This window comes from Crocodylus siamensis, chromosome 5 (assembly GCF_052110815.1).
Source record: "Crocodylus siamensis isolate JL-2025a chromosome 5, ASM5211081v1, whole genome shotgun sequence".
In the NCBI taxonomy this organism is placed as follows: Eukaryota; Metazoa; Chordata; order Crocodylia; family Crocodylidae; genus Crocodylus; species Crocodylus siamensis.
Window position 1 is genome coordinate 118,675,002 of NC_143399.1, and position 11,641 is coordinate 118,686,642.

The following is an 11,641-nucleotide window of genomic DNA, read 5'->3' on the forward strand; positions in this document are numbered from 1 at the left end:
AAATTATGTTAAAGCAAGAAGTGCAGCTTATTCCAGTACTGTTCTTTGTACAGAATAATTATCATTCATCCCACCTGGAACAAAATTGAATCCCTTCCTCTACAGTGGTAATGTTGCCTTTTTTTTTTTTGACTTGCCAGGAATTTGTTTGGCTTCATTCTCTCTCTTTTCCTCCCTGTGTTTCTAATGCATCAACCTGATACCTTTTTTATTTGCTTCCCCCTTCACTTGCTAGTGCCATGATTGACGTCACATTAGCTCAGGGAATATGATGTTAATTGACTTGTGCATCATCTTGAGCAGCATGAAATAAATCATGCTCTCTATAAAGAAATACTACTGTGGTTTTTGAAAAGTGTTTCAGTGGCAAAACTGGGATTTAGTCCAAAAATCAAGGAAGTTATAATTGTTCACTGGTGTGTGGCATAGTGAGTAAGGGAGTGGATAAGACGCACACATTCATTTCCTGAGTCTGCTACTGACTTAACAGGTAGTTTGGGGCAAATCACTTTAGCACTCTTTGTCTTAATTTGCATATCTGTAGAATGGAAATCACACCACTTACATGCATCTAAGATCTACAAGCAATTAGTACTACCACCTTAAGCATCTTCTTTCTTGTTGCCTCCTGTATGGTAGCACCACCTAAAGATGCTACTCCTCCAGTGATCTCTCATCTCACCCTTCCTGTTGCTGGTATCTTCCCTCCTTCACACATAGAAGCCACATCCTCTTTTCCTCTTCAGTCTGCAGGTATCTTATTTCCCCATCCCTCCCACTCCCTCAGTGAATGTTCCCTACTTTCCTTTCTCACACTCTGATTCATGGTGTTTTCTCTTCTGCTCTTCTTATCTGTAGAGGCCAGAAACAGGAAGAAGGGATATGGAGCCAGAGCTACCAAAATATTTCAGGGCTTTATGATGCCTTAAACCTCTCTTCTATACCTAGAAATAGTTTGTGTGCATCTTTCACGAGAATTGTCACTGAAGATAGGTGGGGCAGGAGTTGGGGCACTGTATGGGCATGGGCATTGGTAGCTGATCTTTAGAGCTAGGATTATGGGGTAAAATCCTGACTACTTAAGTCAATAGGAAAATTATCATTGACTTCAGTGGGGCCAGAATTTCATTCAAAGTTTTACTTGTAGACTTATTTCTGTACAATACCAATCAATACCTTACTCATTTGGGGTGTTAGGCTAGTCTAGATGCTGTTCCATTGAATTCAGTGGTACTTGTAGAACATGGTACAGATGAGCATTACTAACTGTGGCTGAACTGGGCCCTGAGATAATACATGAGGTTAATTAAATATTGCAAGAAGAAAACTGGGCCAGGCCCTGAAATTCTTCCATCAAAAACGTTTGAAATTTTGAGAATTTGAAATTTGAGAACATGTGAAACCTGAGCATGAACTGGCGGATTGGGTCATAGATTCATAAATGTTAGGATCGGAAGGCACCTCTGTAGGTCACAGAGTCCGACTCCCTGCCTTGGGCAGGAAAGAGCACTGGGGTCAGACGACCTCAGCTATGTGCTTGCCCAGTCTCCTCTTGAAGACCTCCAGGGTAGGGGAGAGCACCACCTCCCTTGGAAGCCCATTCCAGATTCTGGCAACCCTTACCATAAAGAAGTTCTTCCTAATGCCCAACCTAAATCTGCTCTCCATCAATTTGTGGCCGTTGTTCCTAGTTACTCCAAGGGGCGCCCTAGTAAATAGAGCATCTCCTATTTCCTGCTGCCCTCCCCTAATGAATTTATAGGCAACCACAAGATCTTGCAAAGGCTGAAGAGATCTGGGTCCCTCAGTTTCTCCTTGTAGGGTCTTGCCTGAAGGCCTCTCACCATATAAGTGGCCCTCCTCTGAACCCTCTCAAGATTCTCTGCATCCCTCATGAAGTGGGGCACCCAAAACTGGGTGCAGTACTCCAACTGCAGCCTGACCAGTGCTGTGCAGAGGGGAAGCATCACATCCCTGGATCTGTTCATCATGCATCTGCTGATGCACGATAAAGTGTGCTTAGCCTTGGTGATCACTTCGTCACATTGACGACTCATGTTCATCTTTGAGTCAACTATGACTCCAAGATCCCTTTCTGCTGCTGTGCTGCTGAGAAGGTCATCCCCCAGCCAGTAAGTGTGTTGGTGGTTCTTTTTGCCCAGGTGCACCACTTTGCACTTTTCTTTGTTGAACTGCATCCTATTTTGTTCTGCCCATTTTCCCAACATGTCCAGATTTTCCTGGATTCATTCCCTACCCTCTGGTGTATTAACTTTGCCCCATAATTTGGTATCATCTGCAAACTTGGACATAGTGCTCTCCACACCCTCTTCCAAGTCCCTGATTAAGATATTGAAGAGCACCAGTCCAAGGACTGAGCTTTGCAGGACTCCACTGCCCACATCTTTCCAGGTTGATATCGACCCATCCACCACCACTCTCTGGGTGTGACCCCCAAGCCAATTTGCCACTCACTTGACCATGTAATCATCTGCATCACAGCCTGTCAGTTTATTTAGGAGAACAGAACGAGATAGCGTATCGAAGGCCTTCTTAAAGTCCAGATAGATGATATCCACCTCGACTCCTGTGTCTAAGCATTTTGTGACCTGGTCATAAAAAGAAACAAGGTTAATCAGGCAGGTTCTACCTGCAGTGAACCCACGCTGATTTCCTTTCAGCATTATTTCTCCTGCTGGGCTCCCACAAATGTGAGCCTTAATGATTTTTCCAGAGTTTTCCCAAGGATAGAGGTGAGACTAACTGATCTATAGTTTCCTGGTTCTTCCCTCCTCCTCTTCTTGAAAATAAGGACCACATTGGCTCTTTTCCAGTCCTCTGGGACCTGACCAGAGGACCATGAGTACTCAAACAGCTGTGCCAGCGGCTCTGCTACGACACTGGCCAATTCCTTCGGCACCTTTGGATGAAGTTCATCCGGGCCCACTGATCTGCATGCGTTCAATCCCTCCAGTGCCCCTTCACCAAGTCTATGCTAACAGTGGGTGGGCTGGTGTCCCTCCTGTGTCTGTCTATGACCCAATTGGGAGATTTGTCTTGGTCTGTGTCTAGGAATACAGATGCAAAGAACTAATTAAAGAGCTCAGCTTTGTCCGCCCTCTCTATCACCAATTGCCCTAGTTTGTCCTGTAGTGGCTACTCTGTGTCTTCCTTTTGCTCCCTGTATGCCTGATGAAGGACTTTTTGTTGCCAGCCTAAATTGTAATCCTACTTTGGCCTTTTAACTGATTCCCTGCAAGTGCAAGCCAGGGAGGTATACTCCTCCTTGGTAGCTACCTCATGTTTCCACAGACTGTACACCTCTTTCTTTGCCCTTAGGTTCCACCAAGAGGGCTTCTTAGCCCCTATTATGAGAAGGGCAGCAGGGGCAGAGGGCACACTAGGCACCCTCCCTGGGTGGGCTCAAACCACCGACTTTCTGGTTAATAGCCAAATGTGCTAACCCATTGCGCTACGGAGACAAAGCAAGACAGGCAAGTCCATTAAATATAAAAATATATGGATTTCCTGCAATACTATAACAGGTCAACTTGGGGGCTAAAACTGCTTGGTAGTCCATTAAGAATGATGCTTCTTGTATTTAATATTAATCCCAGATTATAAAATAATAAAATCCATCTTTCTAGGTCTTCTCAAAATCCTGAGCGGCAATGGGAACATTTCATATAATATTATAGTCTAGACTACATTTAAAGAGAAAAGAGCTGTAAATTACACATGTTCACAAGTGCAGGGGTTAAGAATGGGAAGAACATTAGTATTCTTTGAAAATGGATGCAAGATCTAGAGGAGTTGTGCAAATAGTGCCCTTCCGTTCTACAGCTGTGGCAGACCTGGCCTCTTGATTGGTGTTGTACAGAAATAAGTGATGTGTGATACCTCAGGGGAGCAGTGACGGATTTAGAGTTAGTAGGGGGCCCTGTGCACAGCTTCATTTCCGCTCCCTCCTCCCCGCTCAGGACCCAGCCAAGAAAAAGAACATTTGAGACAGCAAAAAAATGGCAAAGCAAGTTCTTTGCTAGACTACTTCAAAAAACCATGTTTAGCACATAGTTCACAGAAGTTTGCAGAATGCAGAAAGCCTGGACTACTTTGCGACTTGCAACGCTTATTAAGTTCAGTCATTCGTCAGATTTGCCCTGTAATTTGGGGCCCCCTGTCATTGGGGGCCCCGTGCCACCGCATAGTTTGTTTCATGGTAAATCCGCCACTGCAGGAGAGACAATGCAATAAACATTGCAGCTCAAACTTACTCCTCTGGTCCACTCAACAAGTTAATCCAGCTTCTGTACAAGATGAAGGAGGATATCTTATGCCGCGTATCCTCAAAAGTACAAGTCTTGAGATGCACTGTACAGAAGAGAGTCTATGGGGGTTTTTTAAAACAAGAAATGGTCAAATAAATTGAGCATTTGGCTAGTCAGAGGCATCAGCGTTAACCCTAAAGGTTCAAAATTATAGAATTGGCTGAAAAATCATGAGAATTTTTAAAATACAAGTTCTATAGGGCTTCCCCCCTTTTGTTATTGGAGTTTCTGATCCCTCTGGGTGCACTTCCTTCATGCTGTGTTCCACAGCCACAAGGGATAGAAACTTACCTTCTCTGTGGGAAAAAATGGGAAAAAGATTCTCAAATACTTACGTGATTATAGGAGCAAGGGCTGCTCTTGTTTCTCTTTGGAACATCCATCTATCAGCCTTAGCATAGACTGAAATTAATGATATCCATTAAACACAGGCATAATCAGTTTTACACTCTGTTGATTCACTGTTAGCATCCAGGAGTGGTATCACAGGGCTGTTTGATTTACAGTAAAAAACAAAACCTGTAACAAGGTTTTGAGGCTTCAGCATTGTCATTAAGACAACCAGATTCTGTCCCGCAGTTATACCCCATTGATTTTGATGACATTTCATGGGCATAAGCTCAGAGCAAAACCTGACTCAGTTTCTCATATCTAAAATGCCACATTCCTTCCAGCTCTCCCCATTGCCCCATCTGTTTCTGTTTGCACTCCCTTTTTGGCCCAGCAGAATGACCTCTTTGTCAAATGACTCAGTTCAGGGTGGAGGTTATGCAGAAGCACTTCTTGTACCCACTGGATCTACATGTCGCCATATGGTGATGTTGTTACTGTGCCATGTTTCAGTACTTCCTTTTGGAAGTACTAAAGCATGGCCCAGTAACCACCCATACTGCACTTATTGGTGGCACATGCTTAGATTTCCCCATTATGATGCTGTAGCACAGGGGTGGGCAATTATTTTGGGCAGAGGGCCGCTTACTGAGTTTTGGCAAGCCATCGAGGGCCGCATGATAGGCAGCTCAGGGCAGATTAATATTAATTTTCTAAATTTTTTAGGGGCCCCATGGGCTGGATACAGTGACCAAAAACTAAAAGGTGCACATTTTGCCCGCCCTGCTGTAGCAGCATGTTATAAACAGGAAGCACGCTGCTATGGTGACATAGCTAGTGATCACATGTAGACCTGTGTGATCACTGCGTCACTGTAGGGTGACGTGTAGCTGTGCCCACTGATGATCAGTTATTGTATACAAAGTTCAGTCATTCTTTACTGTTCTGAGGAGTTGGCCATCTGAATGCTATGCTGCATTTCATCAGTCCCCCTGCTGCTTTGCTGCCTGAGCCACAATCTTTAAACCAATACACAATCTTTATTCCCTCCTTGTAATTCACCATAATGCTATCATGCAGTGGCCTAATAGATATCACACAATTCATTCAGGAGAGGGCTGAAGTACATAAACATATCTGGAAGCCAATAGTTAAGTTTCTAAGCATAAATCTAACTAAAAGGACACAAAACAATGCTCTGCATTAGATAAGGTTTCTGTTCAATAACAGCTATCATATTTTTCCTTAATTATCAGAGTTAATCTGTCTACAGACCTGTCATTTCTGAAGACATTGATTTATTAAATCTGCCTTTGACTTAGTTCAAATGAAATGCTCATCAGCTTGTTGGCCATGTACCAGAAAATTAGAACTCTACTGCCCCCTAGTGCTATAAATATATTTATGACAACCTCTCTCTCATAGAAAAGGGCCATAGACTCTCCAAGACTCTCTCTTAAGAAATAATAAAAGAGTCTGTGAGGACACACTGTCTGTTACTAAGTAATCTTTGCAAGGCAAGTCCTCTAAAACTACTGAAAAGTTGTTTTTTTTTAAATAGTGAAAGTTATTTGTCTTTAAAATAAAATTACTCCATGCTCAACAACTTGAAATCTTTTCAATGCTATCTATGCCTTTGACTGAATCCTTCTAAAGTATTACCATTATTGCTTTTATAGGCATTAAACATGCATCTCCTAGAAACTTTCTTCCAGGAGCAAGCTCTCCAACTATCACAGTTCACCAGACAAGCCATACACTTTAAACCACATATTCTACTATTTACCTGTATAAACTTTCCATTTTTACATCAGAGCTACCACATCTATTCAACAGGCTATTGCAATGTCTGTGGGCACCAAGATTTGTTACTTGGGAAAACAGTAGGCAGTAGGGGAACAGTATACCTCTAAGGACCATATGATAGACAGAGTCTTGGTTTGAACTGATATCATATAGCCCCAGATCAATACGGCTGACCCCAGAGGAAAACTCCCAAACCACTAAGGACCTCATATTTAGGGCTAAGGACCTCATATTTAGGGCTCAGAACTCCTTTTGCCTCTAGACCAATAGGGCTACAACCTGGATACTTGATACATTTAGGGCTACATTCACTGACATTCCCTAAACTCTTTTTCTTTTCTGAGTAAAATAATCCATCTCCTCACTGGTCCTATCCCCTATCCAAAATTTCCATATTTGTATTGCATCCACCTTTTGCACAAGAAAATCCATTTTTCATGTAACTTACATAATCCCTTATTTCCAAGGCTTTCTTTTAGGATGGGGAATAGGCATGAACGTAATCATGTTAATAATGTCACTGCTTGGACACATATGGAAGGATTCAAGCTTGGAAGTTGGCTTGGAAGTGACTGTTTGTTCACCTCTATTGATTGCTCATTCCTCTTTTGGATGATAGGCTGCATGTTGGGCTACATGATGCATATTAAGGAAACTTCACCCTCACATCTGTCCTCAAGCCAGTTTTTTGTGTCTGAAGGCTAGAAGCAGGGGTGGAAGCCTATTCCATGCCCCTGAACTTAGGTGCCTCACACTCTGATGCATCTATGCTTAAACCTCTGGGGGGAAAAAACCAAGAGATGAAGTGTTAAGAAACATATCAGTTGCACCCACAACCTTAATTTTGTCTTCTGTCCCTGTGCTGTAGTCCAGGAATCTCTCTGTGTCAGATTTGGAACACTAAGTCTACCTCAGGTCCTCACAAGGCTAAGCAATTAATTCACTTAAGTACATCTGTTTTGGACCACTTTGGGGAGGGAAAAAAAAAGTAATCTTTTATGCGGTAACCTAGTCTCCGTATTAACGACAGTGCTACTACCCCAACAGTATAATGGCAAAATTGAAGACCCAACTACCCCAACAGTATAATGGCAAAAATCAAGACCCATCTAAATGCTGTAAATTGATAACAAAAAGGGGAAGCAGCTAGTGGCAACAGCAGGCACTTTCTTTCTTCAGAAGTAACAGCCTGACACTGCAGATAGGCACTATGTTACAAGTTGTAACAGTCTGGGACCAGATGGGCATTCTAGACAGCATCATCAGTTAAAATAAATGAAGACGTTGTGGAACAGCCATGACTCCCCCGTACAAAATATATAGCTAGGCTTGGCAAAATTCTATTCTACTTTTAAAAAATAATAACTTTGACATACATTAATGTTTATTTTTAAGCTTTTAGTTCAGTTTTTCTCTTTTTTTAGGATTGCGTGAAATTAGAGGTATGGGGGATTAGTCATTTTATTATAACAAAAAGTACTGCAGGACTGCTGCCAGCTGAACGGTAGAGCTCCCATCCATCTAGAGCCCACTTGCCCCTAGCTCCCTCCTCTGCTTTGTCACTTTGCCTCCTTTGTTCTGGGAGTTGCAGTCCAAACTACAGTCATCATGGTTCTGTATGACTGCTCTCCCTGTCATCATCACACGCTCCATCAGCCATCATTTTTCTTACCTCCTCTTTCTATAAATTTTAATTATTAACAATGGTAATGTTTTTTCATTAGTCTGTATGAGGTGAAATCAATATTGATCAACTTTTACCAATAAAAATCAAATCCTGCTAAACCTATATGTAACTTTCTAGTAAGTACACTTCCATTCAAGTAGCCCCTAATGACTTTCAATTACTTAAGGCTTCATCACATTCTTCTGAGATAATTGTTAATTTTATACACTTGGAGTTGACACACATTAAATAACCTATCACATGCAGTTCAGTGTTAGTGAACGTATCGATGCAACAGAATCTGGCTACAAATTCCCTGTTTCAAAACACTCTAAATTCCCATTCCAAACATTTTTCATAGTGACCCAAGTTGCTAACTCATCTCCATGCTCTTCAGACTCTGACATTTATCTTTTCCTCAAAATATTCCTGATGTCTCATTCAGTGCTGCTACTATAGACCCAGATACCATGGTCAACCCTCAAAATTTCTTCTAGATGACCACATATCTTTAAGTAAACCTTTTAAGTGAAAATGAAGCTGAGGGGTCCGGAGCTATCCAGGGTTGGCTAACCACAGCTTTACAGACCACCAGTAGCCCAGAGTATTGATCTTAAAGTAATTCTGCAAAGCCACACAACTTTTTCAGAGAAGCTGAAAAGAAAACCCAGAAAGAAAAAGAGTCTTGCTATAGAGCTATATATACTTTATTTTACACTTACGATGTTTTTATGCTGTTTCATGGTCATAAAAATGACGACTTAAATTTACAAAAACATCAAGACAGCATTACAATATATAGTACTTAATGCACAAAAATGGTCTTCCCAACCCCAACATGTTCCTAATTTTCTGTATTTTGATGGCTCTGATGATCCAACATGAAATGCTCATGAAGCAGATTTCAAAGGATGACAGTTTCTATTTTGGCATTAAATAAACTAAAAAATGAAAATATTATTGGGAAACATCTTCTCCTTTCCTGCTGGATGGACTGTTTTGTTACCATGAGGTTCTATAGTTTTGTGGCATCAGTTCAGTGGGAACCAGGACGGACGTTTCCTGTTTCTTTCAATGATCCGTTTGCCTTGATCTTGTTCTCTGGGTTTCTCTCCCTGATACAAAACTAGAGTCTCTACAGTGGGCGTATTAAATGGTCCTCCTTCCTTTTTCTTTATTTCAGCCCTTATGAGAGAAGTTTCCATTTGAACCTTTGTATAACAGTATTTACAAAGGACATGCTTCAGTTTCACATTGCCACATTTAGGACAAACATCTATATTTGTCTAGAGAAAAAAAATGGAACAGTTTAAAATTAAAAGCAAAGACAAACAAGAAAATACTTTACAAATACTCTAGACATTTTGAGTGAAGAGTTATTCCCCCTGCATCAAGATATATTTTATTACAAATTTCCATATGTAGAAGAGCCGTACAAAGTTTAAAATTCAAGGCTCCATATTCCCACAGCGAACCTTCACCCCACTAAAACTCAGACACACACAACAGCGTTGTACGCTAAATTTCTTTTCCAATTTAACAGCAAATATTTAATAAAAGCAAAGAACAGTGCTGTTTCCCATTACAAAAAAATTAAAATACACAAGTTTCAACTTAACAAAGTATAAAATTAAGGATTAGTTGTCAAAATACAACGAATCAATGATAAAGGAGCTGGTTTAGAGTTTTTTGTTGACTTACTAATTTACAATTTTAATTGCACTTTTGGCAAATATTAAGGAGTATCATTAAACTTAGTGTTTATAACCAAGAGCAGCCCTTTGAAGTTAATGCCTGAAGTATTACACCTGGCAAAATCTGCAGGATTGGGTTATAAGATACATAAATGTATCTTGAATTGCAAAGTATTTAGAAGTTTCACTCATACTGAAATGTTTAGATATAAACCAAAAAAAAAAAATCCATCTTCATTGTAATCTAATGATAGGAATAGTCTTTTGCTGCTTTCTTTGTTTGCAACTCTTTGAATCCATTTTGAAAGTGACACAGGGGAGCAATGAATTCATGGTTACAAGGCCTCACTGGGGATGGCCTTTGGCAACAGGGAATGAATGACCACTGCCTGAAAGCAGTGCTGCTCATGCTGCTGTAGTTTACCCCATGGCCACAGCCTAGTCTAGATCTGGGAAACGAGCACATATGACACCCCTGATTAAAACGTACTGCAAGCTTTGTGGCAGAAAATTCCTTTTGATGACCCAGAGGAAAAGCTGATAGAAATCTGTCAAGTTACCTTGAGTTTTATCATGTTACGGGGGTTTCGTCTTCTGCAGCGGTTTACCTCAATGGTCCGCCTCGACTTGGGAGCTGCCATCCAAAAAATGTTATCCAAGAAGCTTGGAGCATCATTACTTTCACCCACATCTTCCGTTAGCTCAGGAAGAGCAGCTGGAGCCTGAACAGCCAATGCTGGCGCTTAGGACAGAGAAGGAAAAAAATACTTAGCGATGAACTTGGCACAGGGCCACCTCATTTACTTAAGTACAGACAGTCAAAAAGCCCGAGGCTGAATCAATTCAGTCTTCGCAAATTGGTCTAGGATGCACATATTGAACTGAGAAGCAAATGAATCACAGAATCATAGGAAACAGGGGTTAGCAGAGACCTCAGGAGGTCTAGTCCAACCCCTGCTCCAAGCAGAGCCATGGAGAGTGAACAGACATTCATTTTTGACTCAGAAAATGCAGCCCCAAGCCTGTAGTGGCCCAGGCCAGGGGCTGGTGCTAGAGCACACCTCCCTGCTTGGCAGAAGCAGACAGCTTGGGCCAAATCAGCCTAAAGGGGGAAGTTAACAGGGGTGGTGCACCCTGGGAAGCTGGCAGACTGCAGATTACCTTGAATCTGGAGGGGCTCTGGGACAGACGTTCAGTGAACCGATTTAACTTACAACACTTCCGTACATCCACCCAGGTTTAGCTGAACCAGTGTCCGCCATTTTGAAAGCGGTTTAGGTGCAGAGGACTTCTGTTGTGTTGCAGTTGAACTGATTTCCCCCCACTTAAACCTCTGCGTGTGCAACTTCCGTCCCTAGGCCTGGCAGGGGATGTGGCCCATGGAGTCACATCGCCGCGCAGGTGAAGTCCAGGAAACACCGCCTCCTCGCGTGCACACGCACCGACGCCGGGCACGGACGGACAGGCAGAGCAACGCCCCGCCCCAGGCCCGCAGCCCCGCGCAGCACCCACCCCAGGTCTGGCCGGCGTCGGGGAAGGCCCGCCACAGCTGCCCCCAGCAGCGCCGCAGGAAACCGCACAGCGGCGCCAGCGTGGACCCTACCACGAGCCGCGCCGCCATACCGTTTCTCCAGCACAGAGTATGCGCGGGGCATGTCGGGAAGTACGCGGAGCGGGACTCCCCACCCCAGCATGCCTAGCGCGCCCCGGCGGCCTGGGACTCCAAGTCCCGGAATGCCTTTCGACCACATCCGGCTTAGGCGCGGATCTCCTTCGAGGGATGGGGGTGGTGTGTCCTGGTAAGCGGCAGTGCTGGC

The 11,641-nt window shown here is 42.9% G+C and overlaps 1 protein-coding gene across 1 annotated transcript; it reads right to left on the reverse strand.

Annotated features, from left to right (window-relative positions):
• Positions 1-8,813: 8,813 nt before the first annotated feature.
• MRPL32 (mitochondrial ribosomal protein L32) lies at positions 8,814-11,496 on the reverse strand. The gene is made up of 3 exons (XM_090050051.1): positions 11,337-11,496; positions 10,385-10,566; positions 8,814-9,416 (listed from the first exon to the last, which is right to left on the reverse strand). Exons 1-3 carry the CDS (start codon positions 11,443-11,445, stop codon positions 9,162-9,164), a joined length of 546 nt encoding a protein of 181 aa, XP_089906177.1. The 5' UTR covers positions 11,446-11,496; the 3' UTR covers positions 8,814-9,161.
• Between the last annotated feature and the right edge of the window lie 145 nt (positions 11,497-11,641).

Coding starts and splice junctions, on each gene's coding strand:
- MRPL32 (XM_090050051.1), bottom strand. CDS start 11,445: ATGGCGGCGCGGCTCGTGGTAGGGTCCACGCTGGCGCCGCTGTGCGGT. Junction 10,567..11,336: donor CGACGCCGGCCAGACCTGGG/GTGGGTGCTGCG, acceptor CTCTGTCCTAAG/CGCCAGCATTGGCTGTTCAG. Junction 9,417..10,384: donor GTAACATGATAAAACTCAAG/GTAACTTGACAG, acceptor TTTTTTCTCTAG/ACAAATATAGATGTTTGTCC.